This window comes from Cibotium barometz, chromosome 44 (genome assembly GCF_041138505.1).
Source record: "Cibotium barometz isolate CiBa-2024 chromosome 44, ASM4113850v1, whole genome shotgun sequence".
Classification (NCBI taxonomy): domain Eukaryota; kingdom Viridiplantae; phylum Streptophyta; class Polypodiopsida; order Cyatheales; family Cibotiaceae; genus Cibotium; species Cibotium barometz.
In genome coordinates, this window is record NC_141089.1 from 12,932,840 (window position 1) to 12,948,805 (window position 15,966).

Sequence of the window (15,966 nt, forward strand, 5' to 3'; positions counted from 1 at the left end):
ACCTCAAAAGGACCACCACACCTCTTAGACTTTCAAAGCCTTCGATACTTTGTACTAGTTGGTCTCCCAACTCCTCTCAAGACTTTTCCTCCTCGGTGGCAGATGTACTCATTAACTGTCTTACCTGGCCCACAATGCTTGCTCGATCTTTTGAATTTGAGCCTAGCTTTGTGCTTAATCTCTGCATGAGATTTGCTTGAAATTATCACTTGATTACATATTTTTTGCCCACCACTCTTGGACAACACGGACTTCAAAGCACCAAAGTTAACCTGCTTGTGTGCACATGCTGAAATGACATCTCTCACAAACTCAAGAGGGATGTCATTCTTGTTCACAAGTGTACACCATCTTGACTTCACTACTTCCACGGTGGGAGTCATGCTTTGATGAGTGCCATCTTGCAAATGCGCAACCTTCACTACACTTTCCCAATCCTCAATTAGCACAATAAATCTACAAGTGAGGTGCAGATTTCAGGCACAACCGTTTACCACCATCAAGAGATGATTGAATGCATAGACCATCTTTAAACCTTTCCACTTTTTCAAGTCTAGCATGCCTCTATGATCATGTGCTTTTAGCACCTCCAGTGACATCCTAAACTCACTTGTCATGTCACCAACCATAAGGTTGTATGAATTCCTATCAAACAACATGTATACATAAGAAGCATTAGAAAATGGATTTGTCTCAATCCTCTGAGGTGGCTCAATAGTTGTACTCTTCAAATAGGTCATCACTCGATTCATTGGAAGCTGACATGGAGTCCTTGGATTGCCACCAATTATAGGGATCATCCATTCCCACATCCTCATTGATCGATATGTGCGCCAACATCCTTGTTTTGGCCATTCAGACAATAGATCAGGCATTCGCAGATCGTTGGATGCTCACATTGGTGCTAGTGAAGATGGAGAAAACGGGTTTGTCATAGGGATATTTGTGATGATGGTGGGGCAAGATTGTGGGCCAACATGAGCACTTGTACACTTCATTGCCCACTCATTTTCAGATTGTTTCCTGTAGATTGATTGAGTTTGTGGTCATGGCAGAGAATCCTTGTTTAATCCATGGAGATGGGGCAAGTGTTGGATTTTCTGATTAAAGATGTGCTTCAAGGCCATGGCTTTCTCTCTACTTTCACCACTCAGTTGGCTTGCCCATTCGAAAGCCAATTGGCGCACCATCGCATGCCCAAGCCAAGCCCTCGGCTACAACCCACAAGGGATCTTTTCACATAGATGAATCATGTGCCCTCTCTCAAATGCCCAAGTTCCCGTGTTTTGTGGCAATAAACCCTTGGACACCCTTGGCCCCCATACGCGAGTTGACAAAATGCATCACCCGTGCCAAATACCACGTGGCCTGCCCTGGTTTACTAAAATAGTAAACAAGGGCCGGCTTTTAACATCGATCCTAGTCCGCACGTGTAGAAGGCACACGCCACGTGGATAGTGGAGATATATCACGAGTTTGCGCTAGTCGCCCACCGTCGATCCCTAGCGTGGAGACGAGGCCACGTGGACAGTGGAGATATATCAAATTGCTTACACTAGTCATCCACCATCGATCACCCTAGCGGCCTTTTTGCCTTGGTTTACTAAAATAGTAAACCAGGCACGTTTTTAGAACCTTAGATTCGACGGCCCTCATCACTCCGAAAATCGCATTGGGACTTTGCCGTCGTCGATCCCATGTCTCCGGCTTCATTGAATGTCCGTGTGTTTTAGTGATGATGTATGGCTCCACTTGGTGAGAATCTCACAATGAAAATGTGTCTCAAGACCTCATAGTTGGCCTTTTCAAGTGGGTTTAGAGACCTAAATCACTACCCTCCTTTGCCTTCAAGGCAAAGTTCAAATAAATAGGTCTTGGTGGGATAATCATTCCCATTGCCTCACAAACTTGATCAAACTTCTCTAGGTATTGAATGGCATCTCCAGTTCCATCAAATTTTTTCATCATTCTTGAGATGTGGATTGGCTTGGTTTTACCCAATTTTAAGCCTCTAGGTGCTATATTCGTTTACGACCCTCCTTCCTATTTTAAACACCATCCTAAGCATATCTTCTTTGCATATTTATGTGGTGGTGGAACATAAGGGAGTAGTTACACAAATCCCTCTTTTCAAGGTTTTGAATATCTTGCCCCGTGGGATTGGGCTATATGATTTCTAATGGCACTTGTCTTACATCAGCCTAGCTTAGAGGTTGCAGGCTTACTGTAACTGAGAACATGTTATGAAAGTGCTCTTATGGATCCCTTGGGTTTGAGGTAGTCCTAGTTATTAGCTCCTTACTCTTGGATTGAGATAGTCCTAGTCATTGGCTCTCTACCCTTCCCCATATTCCCTATTCCTCATCCAAATGGAGAGGAAGTCAAACTTTGTTTCATGGTGAAGAAGCTTCTATAATGGGCTCCTTGAGAAAGTAGGACTTCTTCTTGCACAATGTGTGCTTGCTATTGGGTGTTTTGTGGAATGCTTGTCTCTAATGGTATCGCAAAAAGAGACATGTCTTGTTGTAAACGACGGTTATTACAACACCAAATGTTTAAAACATTGTGACATCCAACATGGTTTGAGCACTTCATAAAGGAGAAAACCATGACGTTCCTGGTCCTACTCTGACTCCTTTACTAGAGCTTTGCCTAAAGATAGAGCAGTTTAATGCATTTTTCTCACAAAGCTTATGGCATTATTTTTATAGAGCTAGTTGATGAATCTAGGGCTCAAAGAACTGTGGTGGCTCCCATTTCTAAGGGTTCTATTGTTCCTCCGATCACGTTTGTGTTTAATTGGATCATCTCTTCCCAAAGCTTCCCACTTGAAGGAGTCTTATCTTCTCAATAAGGGAGCACTCTATTGAGTGCTCGTCATTTGCTCAGATTGAAGGCTGGGTGGGTTTGAGGAACTGTCGTTTGATACACTATAATCAATTTTATTGTCGTTTTCAATAATTAGCTTGGATCAAGTTTACATCAAAGGGCTCCACCTAGGTGAAACAGTCTCTAGTGCTTCTTGAAGCAAGTATGAAACGAATCACAGGTGTTCTGCTCAAGCTACAAAAGATAAGTTTTTTTATTTTTTGTCTTTTGGTTTTTTTAACCTTTTTTTGTGTGCTAGGCTCATGTCTCTACAAATTCGCATATGTAGGCTCATATATGTAGCCTATTGAACCTCTATAATCATGTGTGTAGGATCACGTCTTTTATAATATGAAATAGGCTCATGTAGGTCTAGTGAACTATACTCATGTCACACTTGGTGTGGCTCATGTCTATAAGAATATGTCTCTAGACTTACATATTTAGGCTCACACCTATAGACTCATGTCTATAGGCTCACAAATTTGTTTTTTAATGAAATAGGCCTACTTGGGCACATATTTGATTTTTATAAAATAGGCCTAACTAGGCACATGTTTTATGAAATAGGCTCTTGAATAGGGTTGGTGTACAATATTGAGTAATATTGATAATTAATGCCCTAATAATTACAAAAGACAATAAATTTCTTTGGAAATTGTTAATGATATAGATATGACAAGAAAATCTTTATAGGATGTGAGTACTTAGTATGTCCTGGTACAATATTAGGTTTACCTACCTCTAGAATCATATCTATTAGCTCACATATGTTAACTCATACCTCTAGACTCCCGACTTATGTCTCCAAGCTCACAGGTCATGTCTCCAATCTCGCGTGTGTTGATTCTTGTCTCTAGGCTCATGGCTCATGTTTTCAATCTTACCTGTGTTAATTTATGTCTTTTTTCGCAGGACTATGGGCTCAAATCTCCTAACTTGAGAGATGATTTGGCTTGATTTTAGAGTGTTAGTTGATTTTGCATGCTTTTAAGCTACCAATTCTAACAATGCATTAAAAAATATGAAATGCATGAACAAAGATTAATCACTCTAATCTACACCTAATGAAGCTTAAAGCTTATGTTTTTGGATTGGATTTCACTCCTAATCATACTTTCTAAGCTATTTCTTGATTTAATGGAATGAAATCTGCCTTAAGTCTAAGCCTTGTGAGCTTCAAAATCATGCAAATCACCAAGAAACCATCAATAAACCACATCCACAATGGGAAGTTGCAGCTTGCGACTCCATCTAGGCATTGAGAGCTCTTCCTTCACCCCTTTGCCAAAGAGCACTCTAGTGTGACAACCGAGTGAGGACGCGACAGATAAGCTAGCACACCCACAATGGAAAGTTGTAGGTTGCTGCTCTAAGGCAAAACCTAACGACACATGCTTTGGCAAGACTAAGGTAAGCTCTCGGCTTGAACAACATAGATGCACACCCAAATTAACTACCTTGAGGTTTTCTTCTTGACTCCCCCTATGGTGCATATGCTACCCCAAGCTCCAACCTATAACTGCATTTGCACTCTCTTTAAACTTCTAACTTCACCACAGTGAGGGTTGTAGAATCCATAACCACATACTCTTTTTAATGTATAACATCCAAAATTTACCATAGCAAGCTTTGAATGAGGGACACATCGCTCTACCTTGTGTGAGGTACACATTGCTCCTTGCACAAGGAAATAGTGAAAGAAATACATGAGCCTTAAAATCCACATAAAATTTGGGCCCTTTGACTTCTCCAAGGCTTTGCTGTGAAGCCCCAAAAGTCATAATAACGCAACTCATTGCTATCTTAAATATTAGGGTGATTTTTTTTGTAAAATTGACCTTAGCTGCTAGTTGCTGCCCCCGCCCGAATATACATGCAAGCTTTGCCTTGTGGTCACCCTCTCCTGTGCAACCACTCAAAGCCCTTGTACAAATTTGTAAAAGCAGAACACTCCCTTCTAGACTAGACTTGCATACCTTAGATGATACTGGGGGGGCGCTACATTTCGTTAATGTTAAGTCCATGTAGAGAGAGAGAGAGAGAGAGAGAGAGAGAGAGAGAGAGAAGGGGGGAGCTGGCTGCATGCTCAGCATACTATACTGAAATGATATTACAGATTATATGTAACAGGTGCCTAATTCACAAAACCTCTTTTGTACATCCCAGCTCAAAGCTAATCACCATTACAGGGCTCACCTGCAAAGAAGCAAAGCAAATACTTCTTGTGCCCTCAGTTGCATGCCTTGTGCTCATAACATGAGCTATATTTTCTATTGAGCAAGCAGTCTGTTCCATGCTAGGGGCAGGCGCAAAAGAAGCACCTTTGTCCACCCAGGGTACCACTCAAGCTATTAGAGCTCACTTGCAGTTGCAGAGCAGCTCAGGGCATTCTGTTCAGCAGAAAGATTCCCAAGAAAAAAAGAAGAAAAACACCTTAAAGCCCAACAGCTTGCTGAATAGATTGCTCATAGATGAGAAGACATCAGCTGCAGCAGAAGACCTATTTTCCTAGCTTAATTCTCCTCACTTTTTTCAAGCCCACTAGGGCCTCAGTGCCATTATTTTAGCAACCTCTGCACTTGGCATTACATCAGAATGACCAATGAACCCTTGATGCAGTTTTCCATCATTCTCAACTTTGCCACTACACATGTCCGAACTGTTGATTGACCCCTCATCCAACTTATCAAAGGTCTCAGCATTCTCAGCATATGTTTCCTCACCCTTTACATAGCCTTTACAAGGGAGCTCGCTGTCAAGCTGCACCATCTTTCTCATGCCTGGACTATCTTCATTAACTTCACGAGGTCTCATGGGAGCATCAAGGCTCCCAACAAAATCAACTTTCAAACCTTTTGTTGTATCAGTTGTTGCCCGACTCTTACCAATCTCATCACAGGTTTTCTTGTCCTCCATTAGCCCTTTGAGAGGGTGCCTGTTACCATGGTCAAAGACACTGTTTGACATTCCAGCACGTTCCTCTTTATAGCTTAATAGAGAAGCTGCAGTGAGAGGTTCATGGAAAATGCTTGTATGGCCTTTTACGTGGTAATCCCCATCAGCATTCAATGTGGATGGGATGGAATCCTCCAAAAGTACTGTTGTCGCCCCAGCTTTCCTGTCTTCGCTCTCTTCACCTCCTGTATAACTTAAAGGATTTGCATTGCCACCTTTCAAAGCAACCTCCAAATGGAGAATTGTACTGCTGGTTTCAGGACCACTGGGCTCTTGTAGATTTTCACCATTTTTATCAAGTGTGTCCATGCCACTCTTTTTCCCTACGTCAACCTGTGTTTTAGCAAGCTCAAGAGAAGCATCCATGCCCTCTGTCACACCAGCAACTTCCTCCTTATGATCAGGATTAAAACTGGCACTCAGACATTCATGCTGATAGCTTTTGTGCTCACTCTCTCGTAGATAATTTAGACACTCGATGATGGCGGCGTTGATCACCAGTGGTCTGTCATCATACCATATATCTTCTGTCTGCTGAGTGGGTTTCATCAAGACATTGCTTGATTCATGGCTGAAAGTGATACCATCTTGACCAATACCCATACAAGTGGAAGGTTCTGGGGTGACAGGCAGCAAAAAGTTACAGACTTTTCCCCTGATGAACAAAAGTTTTAGAGGCTATGAAACCCTTTTAGTCTAAACAACAGCCATTTTTGCACCATAGTACAGGGCAAAAAATGAATTATCAAAGCTTATAGAGTTCCCACCTTGAGCACATCCTTCCTTTTCAGCTTCATCCACAGTGTGCTGCCTAAGGTTCACTTCATAAGATGGGCTTTCTGTGCTCTCGAACTTAGAACTATCTTCCAGTATACAAATCATGATAACACAGTGGTTAAAAAGCGCTCTACGATGCACATGCGCGCGCGCGCACACACACACACACACAACACAACACAACCTTCTTTCTCATGACCACCACACACAGGACCACCCATCCCAACCACACATACAAGCACACTATCACAATCACAAGCCCTTCTCCCTTAATTACTGAGCTAGCTGAGCAATTACTGAGGTGCATTAACTTGAGAGGAGAGGAAAGAGATGCGCAGACTTGCGTCCCAAAACCCGTTGAAGAGCCCTCACCTTTTGGTGTATTTGCTTATATTATAAAGTTGAGATATGTACAACAAATCTTTGACCTTGACCTTTTGATGTCTCCTCCCTTCCTTGTTGAATTTGGCCTGTGGCATCCAGATTGTCCCATTTTCTAGTCTTGCTGCTCCCACTCTATCCTCCTCGGGACAACCTAGCTCCTATGTATCATTGAAATCCCTCTTGCCTTGGTCTCCTATGAAGTGGAGTATTGTTGCTTTGGTCTTCGATGCTCTTGAATGCTCCTATAGATGCCTATCGAACCCCCAAACTGGGCGATGAGATAAGAAATGAGGGAGGACCATGGGTCTATTTCTAGGAAAATCCTTGATAAGTCAGCCAGCCTTTTGCAAGCCCTACAAAAGTGTCACAAGAGTCATTTAACATGTTCAAATTGGTCTAAAGAGCCTTGGCCAAGCTTGTCTGCACACGTAACATGAATGTGGTGATGGGGAGAAAACTGAATTAGGGTTAGGTTAGAGTTCATTCATGGGAGACATACACAGAGAAGCAAGGGAGAGAGAGAGAGAGAGAGTTGTGGGGATAAGTCAACTCATCAAAAGCATGAGTGTGTGACTCCCCTATCACACATGTATATTGCACTAGTACACATAGTGCACTTAGTACATTAAAAGTACTAAGTGTACTATGTACTATAACTTATGGGCTTGTACACACTATAAGGGTGGGCATAACGCCTTTACCCCAACAACCTCCCACTTAAAGGCAAAGTGCCCTTAAATGAAGGAAAAGAAAAATCAGCATGTACATGATAATATACAAGGCCATATCAAGGCTGAAAATGGCCTCATCCAATGCCCATCAAGTGTCTGCAATGAGCAAATCGCTCCGGAGGCAAACTCTTTGTCAACAGATCAGCCGGGTTGTCATCCGTATGAATCTTAACAAGCTGAATTTGCTTGTTCTCTATCACCTCTCTGATGAAGTGATACTTCACATCCACATGCTTCGTCTTTGCATGAAAGACAGGGTTCTTTGCCAATTGAATGGCACTCTGACTGTCACAATGCAACAATGGAATATCCCCTGTATAACCCAAATCAACCACTAACCGAGATAGCCATAATGCCTCCTTGCAAGCCTCTGTGGCTGCAATATACTCGGCCTCTGTAGTAGATAAGGCAGTGCACTTCTGCATCCTGGATATCCATGACACAGCACCTCCTGTGAATGTAAACACATAACCGGTAGTAGACTTCCGGTTATCTGGATGACCGGCATAATCCGAATCCGTGTAACCATACACTAATGCATCCTGTTTGCCAAAGCAAATGCACAAATCCTGTGTGCCCTTCAGGTATCTCATGACACCTTTCACTGCTTCCCAATGCTTCTTGCCAGGGTTGGCCATGTATCTAGAAACCACTCCCACTGCAAATGCAATGTCCGGCCTAGTAGCAACCATGGCATACATGAGACTGCCACAAGCTGAAGCATACGGAATCTTGGCCATATCAGCCCTGTCTCTATCTGACTGTGGGCTGTCCATAGCACTGAGTTTCACATATGGAGGCAAAGGAGTACTAGCTTTCTTCCCCCCGTCCATATTGAACCTCTGCAAGACTTTGCCAATGTATTCCTTCTGAGACAAATACAACACATGCTGATTTCTGTCCCGAAGTATCCGCATACCCAAGATGTGATTTGCATCACCCAAATCCTTCATATCAAAGGTTTCATCCAGCCTCTTTTTCAAAGCATCCATCTCTTTACGAGATTTCCCGGCAATCAACATATCATCAACATACAAAATGAGAATCAATAGACTGCCATCCAAAGCTTTTTTGGTGTACAAGCAGTGATCTATGTCACTTCTCCTGAATTTCTGAGATTTCATGAATGTATCAAATTTATGATACCATTCTCTTGGTGCCTGTTTGAGCCCATAAAGACTCTTTTTCAGCTTGCATACAAGCTTCTCCTTTCCACTCATTGCATAACCCTCTGGCTGCTGCATATATATCTCCTCATGGAGATCACCGTGAAGAAAAGCAGTCTTCACATCCATCTGAATCAAGTCCAGATCATCATGAGCAACCAAAGCCAATACAGCTCTAAGTGTGGTCATTTTGACCACTGGAGAGAAGATCTCATCAAAGTCCACACCATATTCCTGCTTGAAGCCCTTAGCCACTAACCTGGCTTTGTATCTTGGCTTTGCATCTGGTGCAACTTTGAGCCTGTATACCCACTTGCATGGCAAAACCTTCTTGCCTGCAGGCAAAGGCACCAACTTCCATGTTTCATTTTTATGCAGAGAATCCATCTCTGACTTCATGGCACGCTCCCATAGAGCTTTGTCTGCCCTCTGTAAAGCCTCCTTGTAACATGAGGGCTCCCCACAGTCAGTGAGCATCAAGTAGTCAACCCCTGGAACAAACCTGTCAGGGGCTCTGGAGGGTCTAGTGGACCTCCGTACCCAATGACCATCATTTGCAGGTTGCTGTCCAGCCTGCATATCACCCATTGGTGGCTCCTGTTCCATGCCATAAGGCTGAAAAATCATGCCCGGTATATCCTCTAACTGTGGTATATCCATAGGAATATCTTCTGCCATATCTGGCTGTCCATTTGGACCATTTTCAGCACCATTTAAGGGCTGGTTTTCCTGCTGTAATGGCTGATTTACAGCCCTTTGTTGTTGTCCATGATGTCCATCATCATCAAAGATGACTCTGCCAGGCTCCTGTTGCCTTGCAGGCTCCTTATACATGCATGTTTCATCAAAAATGACATCATTGCTGCGTATGATCTTTCTATTCATGGGATCCCAAAGTCTATACCCCATTTCACCTCTGTCACCATATCCTAGGAATATGCATTTGTGAGACTTAGGATCAAGTTTGGTGCGCATTTCCCTGCGTATGTGCACGTACGCAACGCAACCAAACACTCTCAAGTGCTTGTATGACGGAGGCTTCCCTGTCCATACTTCTTCTGGCACTTTTCCACCAAGCCTCGTGTTAGGTGACCTGTTTATAAGGTGAACGGCTGTCATAACAGCTTCACCCCAAAAACCATGAGGTAATGCAGCATGTGACAACATAGAACGGACCTTCTCCTGTATGGTCCTGTTCATCCTCTCTGCTGTCCCGTTTTGTGGAGGATCATAAGGAGTAGAGAGCTCCCTCTTGATGCCTGAAGACCTAAACAGGGTTAGGGTTAGGGTTTACAGAAAGAAAACAAGCATAGAAAACCAGCAGGGAGTGAACACGACTGCTGTAGATATCTCAATGATAGAAAAAATGTGAAGTACAAGCCACATGATAGTGACCCCTAAAGGATAAGTGTTCACATGACCGGCCATAAATGTGCCGGGTGGACCAAAACACTTATAAACTGCATATAAGTGAAAATGAACTAAACTGGGGAAAAAAACCTCCACTAACTGAAGTAAAAAGTGCCCCAGTAACCTACTGATGATCACTAGCACTCCTGTGGGTGCATACACAGCATAAAACCCAACAAACCCCCCTGGAGTGATATGTGATCACTGTACATCATCCACCAAAAGGAAACAAATTCAAAGCATTGCGGAATGCTTCAAATTTCGGACGTGGTAATGCTTTGGTGAAGATGTCTGCCACATTCTGATCTGTAGGACAGTAGATCAGACTGATATCTCCTGCCTGGAGTCTCTCCCGAACAAAATGATAGTGAATCTCAATGTGTTTCGTGCGAGCATGAAACACAGGATTCCTGGCCACAGCAATGGCACTCTGACTATCAGTATAGATAGGTGTAGGCTCCTCCACTGAAATATCCATATCAGTCATAAGACGACGCAGCCAAACACACTCAACAGTAGTAGTGTAGGCTGCTCTGTACTCTGCCTCACAAGATGAAGTGGCCACTGTGGTCTGTTTCTTGCTTAGCCAAGAAATGCATGAAGCGCCAAGAAAGAAACAATTCCCACTAGTGGAATGTCTGGTATCAAAATCACCAGCCCAATCTGAATCACTGTAAGCATGTAACTGCATGTCACCCCCCTCAGGATAAAGCAACCCAAGAGACAAGGTACCCTGCAAATAACGGAATACACGCTTCACAGCTTGCCAATGTGACAACCGTGGGCTGTGCATGAATCTGCTCAACTGAGAGACTGCATACTGAATATCTGGCCTTGTATTACACAAGTATATGAGGCACCCAACAGCCTGAGCATATGTAGTGGCATCAAAGGAAACACTGTCATCTTGTAGTGACAGTTTCATCCCAGGCTCCATAGGAGTACTAATAGGTTTGCAATCCTGAAATTTAAACTTCTCCAGAAGTTTAGCAACATAACGTGATTGCAACAACCCAATGCCTCTGTTATCCTGCACAAACTGTATGCCCAAATAGTAATGTACAAGGCCCAAGTCAGACATGTCAAATGTCTGTTGCAGTATCTCTTTAAATGCTGCAATTTTGTCATCATTTGATCCCATGAGCAAGAGATCATCCACATAAAGACTGATGACCAGCAGATCTGTCTCTTCTTTCTTCACATACAAAGTGGTCTCTGATGGACTGTTCACAAATCCCTGAGTGAGTAGAAAAGCATCAATTTTTGCATACCAAGCTCGTGGAGCTTGTTTCAAACCATACAAGGCCTTTTTCAGCCTGCATACTTTCCCCTCATGACCATGTTCTGCAAATCCCATGGGCTGAAATACATAAACTTCCTCCTCGAGGTCCCCATGTAGGAATGCAGTCTTTATGTCCAACTGGTGAACAACCCAACCACGATGTGCAGCCAATGCAATGACACACCTAAGTGTCGACATACGGGATGTAGGAGCAAATGTCTCCTCATAATCAATGCCCTTCTTCTGTGCATAGCCCTTTGCAACTAGACAGGCTTTGTACCTGTCAATGGATCCATCTGCGTGTCTTTTCAACTTGTAGACCCATTTAGTACCAATGGCTTTCTTGCCTTTGGGCAGATCAACCAAATCCCATGTTTGATTCTTTTTAATAGAATCAATCTCATCCTGCATGGCTTTGTTCCAATGCACATTATCTCGTGCATCCACAAACGAATCAGGCTCATCATCATCCTGTAAACTGGCTGCCATAACCAGATTCAAATCTATGATGTGTGCATGCTCATTGGTCCTTGTCTCCCTACGAGTACGACCAGCAAGAGGACCCTCTAAATGGCTGTCCTGTAGTGTCCTCAAATACCATCTAGGTATATGTCTGACCTGTGGTGCCTGCTGTCCCATATTTGGTTCAGCTTCTGGCTCATTTGGCTGCTGAATTTCTGCACCACCTACATCATTTGCTGGCTGTCCATTACCCTCATGTGTTGGATCACCAACTGTGGAATGAAACTCCATGGGTAGAAGACCTTCAAATACATCATTTTCAGCCTGATTTGCCTCATAACCAGCCATGGATAATTCTGATTTTTCATCAAAAATCACATCCCGGCTGATAAATATCTTCCTGGATAGTGGGTCATATAACCTGTAGCCCTTGCTCTCACGGCTATACCCAACAAAAATGCATTTTGTGGCTTTATCATCAAGCTTCCTCCTCAACTCTTTGGGTATGTGTGCATATGCAAGGCACCCAAAGATACGAAAATGCGATACAGAAGGCTTGCGGCCATGCCAAGCCTCAAAAGGAGTAATAGAAACCAATGCCTTTGTGGGACATCGATTCAAAATATGACAAGCACACATTACTGCTTCCACCCAAAAGATATGTGGTAGTCTTTTTGCCTTTAGCATACATCTGGCCATCTCCATGAGTGACCGATTTTTCCTTTCTGCAACCCCATTTTGCTGTGGAGTGTAAGGAGTAGTATACTGATGTTTTATACCTCTACTCCCAAGAAAAGAATTCAGCACATGTGACATATATTCCCCCCCTCGGTCAGAACGGAGAGTCTTCACCTTGCATCCAGACTCTGTCTCAGCAAGTGCTATAAAGGCCAAAAATGCATCATATACCTGTGATTTCTGTGTCAAAGGATAGACCCAGCATATACGAGAGAAGTCATCAATAAATGTTGCAAAATAAAAGCAACCACCTAATGACTTCGTCTGCATGGGACCACAAAGATCACTGTGTATAAGTTGCAACTTTGCAGTTGCTCTTAGAGCCTGATCACGTGGGAAGGAAAACCTGTGCATTTTTCCTAAAATACATCCTTCACAAATGTGATCTGGAGGCTTCTCCATGAGAGGTAGATCTGTAAACATATTATGTCGCTGCATAAGCATAAGACTACCAAAATTTACATGCCCCATGCGAGCATGCCATAACTCCGCATCAACCATAGCTGGAGTAAGAGTGAATGCATGATAAGCAGACTGATCCACTGGCTGAAATGCATCCAACTCATAAAGTCCATGACATAATGTACCAGTAAGCATCAAGGTCAAGGCATTTGCTTTGTCTCTGACCATGCATTTATCATCATCAAAGTGGACTTGCATTCCACAATGTGCTAAAGAAGAAATGGACAACAAATTCTTCTTTATCCCTGGTACATATAAGGCATCTGTAAGGCGGAGAATGGAGCCATCAATGGCTGTAAGCTGAATCTCCCCAATGCCACACACTGGATATGAAGCATTGTTGGCACACTGAACAGTTTTGCCAACAGGGGCAGGGCCAACATGACTAAACAAATCCCTGCGAGATGTGATATGCTTTGAGGCACCACTATCAAAATACCAAGTACATGCATGCTCTGTCATACTGAGTGCCTGTGAAGACCAAGAGGCATCATAGCTGCATGTATAGAAACAGTAATCCCTGTCCTCAACAAAAGAAGCAGTCTCGGGAGGAGCTTTAGGAGCATCATTAACAGACATCCCAGCTTCTTTTGCCTTCTCTTTGGCAATCCTCTTTCTACATTCCGTGATGTAGTGACCTGGCTTCTTACAGTAATGACATTTGCCCTTCTTCTTGGGCTGTCCATTACTTTTCTTGGTATCCTGTGAAGAACCACCATCACCTGAATTTTGATTTGCACTCTTTGGCTGAGATTTCCCTTTCCCCTTTTGACCTGTAGTAAATGCTTGTTCAGCATTTGTGTTCATATTCATATTCTTCCTCATTTGCTCCTCTTGTAGTAAGAGAGCAACAAGTTCCTGATACTTGAGGGGTTCAACAGCATTCCTCATGCTGAGGTTCAAAGAGGTATGGAAAGCCAAGTAAGATCTTGGCAAAGAGTGCAAAATGGTGGACACAAGCTGTGTCTCAGGAATAATCTCATCCACATTGATGAGTTGCTCTCTCAAATCCTGCAGCTTGTTTAAGTGGCTCGACATATCATCTCCTTCATTCATTTTCTGATTTTCCAGCTCTCTTTTCAAAAATGAGATCCTAGCCTCATTACGAGCAGCATACATCTGCTCCAAAGTCACCCATGCATTCTGTGAAGAGCCAGCTGACCGAATATGAGGTATAATGGACCTCTGAACTGACAATGCAATGAGTGACAATGCTTGTGCATCCCTGGCATCCCATGTCTTTTGAGCATTTGTTCTCTGAACAGGCAATGGCTGTCCTGGAGCCTGTACCTGTTGTCCTCGTCCACGAGCACCCCCTTGAGAAGGAGTCTCCGGAGCCAATGGACCTGGACGTGGTTCATCACCACTAACAAAATCCCAAAGACCTTTTGCCACAAGCACATTTTTCAGCATAAAACTCCACAAGGAGTAGTTCGTGCCATCCAATTTGTCTTCCTTAGACAAATATGTGAATACATCACTTTGCTGTTGATTTGCCATTATGCTTTACGCACAATGTTGTACCTGTTTACCAAAAAACCCAAAAGCAAAAACCCTGATAACAACTGTACTCCACTGAATACAGTTTACCCAAATCTGCCTGCACTCTCAATCCTCTGAATGTGCAGCTTAATGCACCAATGACTGAGTAGAGCAGCAAATGGCGTACACAATGCCAAAATGCCCCAAAAATGCCCAAATTTGCTGCACCCAAACTGTGCTAAAATCTGTATATTTTCTTGCTAGAAAATCTGCCTTTTGTGCCTGTATTTTTCTTGATAGAAAAACTGCTTGTTGTGCCTGTGTATTTTTCACAGAGAAAAATAAGAATGCCCAGTATTCAAAATATGTAATGCTTACCACTTCTGAGATATGAGTTGATTGTTGTACTCATGCAGGTACAGTTCACCAAAGAGCAGGTACTTTTGACTGGTACAGAACAAGTACTGAACACCAGATGCTGCTGGTCGCTTGTACTGACAGTTGTACGGCTGTCTGCGCAGGTGTGTACAGAAGACTGTACGGAGCAGCAGGTACACGTCAGCTGCACTCGAGCTGTATGCAGGTACAAGCGTACGTAGCAGGTACAACAGCACTAATGACAGGGATGCGCTCGACTGGCTGCAGGTGTTGACTTGCAGACGAATACCACGAATACCAGCAGGCGGCGATTGTAGTGTCGACTTGCACAATAGGTGGCGCACAGGTGTCGACGTGCAGGCCAATACCAGCAGTCGGCGACTTGGTGGCGGCGCTTACTGTTCGAAGCTGGTACACGTACGCATACAGTAGGGGCTGGTGCACGTACGTAACTGCAGGCGACTTGGTGTAGTACCTGATTGAAGGCGACTGGATGTACGGGTATAAGGCGCACAGCTGAAGCTGAAGGCGGCGCACTATGGGTGTACGGGCAGCAGGCGCACGTGTGACTGAAGGCGGCGCTGATGTACAGGTAGAGCTGAGCGCAGGCAGTGTACAGCAATGGGCAAGGGCCAAACTTCAATTGCTCTGATACCAATTGAAGACCTAAACAGGGTTAGGGTTAGGGTTTACAGAAAGAAAACAAGCATAGAAAACCAGCAGGGAGTGACCACGACTGCTGTAGATATCTCAATGATAGAAAAAATGTGAAGTACAAGCCACATGATAGTGACCCCTGAAGGATAAGTGTTCACATGACCGGCCATAAATGTGCCGGGTGGACCAAAACACTTATAAACTGCATATA

The 15,966-nt window shown here is 43.5% G+C and overlaps 1 protein-coding gene across 2 annotated transcripts in view; it reads right to left on the reverse strand.

Annotated features, from left to right (window-relative positions):
- Positions 1-4,935: 4,935 nt before the first annotated feature.
- Positions 4,936-15,966, reverse strand: part of LOC147612980 (uncharacterized) — a 53,150-nt gene continuing 42,119 nt past the window's right edge. The window contains exons 3-4 of one of the 2 annotated variants that reach the window (XM_086782258.1): positions 6,594-6,689; positions 4,936-6,443 (exon numbers count right to left, since the gene is read on the reverse strand). In XM_086782258.1, the coding sequence (XP_086638384.1) occupies positions 5,413-6,443; positions 6,594-6,689 (1,127 nt within the window). In that variant the 3' untranslated portion in view covers positions 4,936-5,412. The remainder of the gene's footprint in view (positions 6,444-6,593; positions 6,690-15,966) is intronic. The other variant, XM_086782259.1, reaches the window with a different exon arrangement.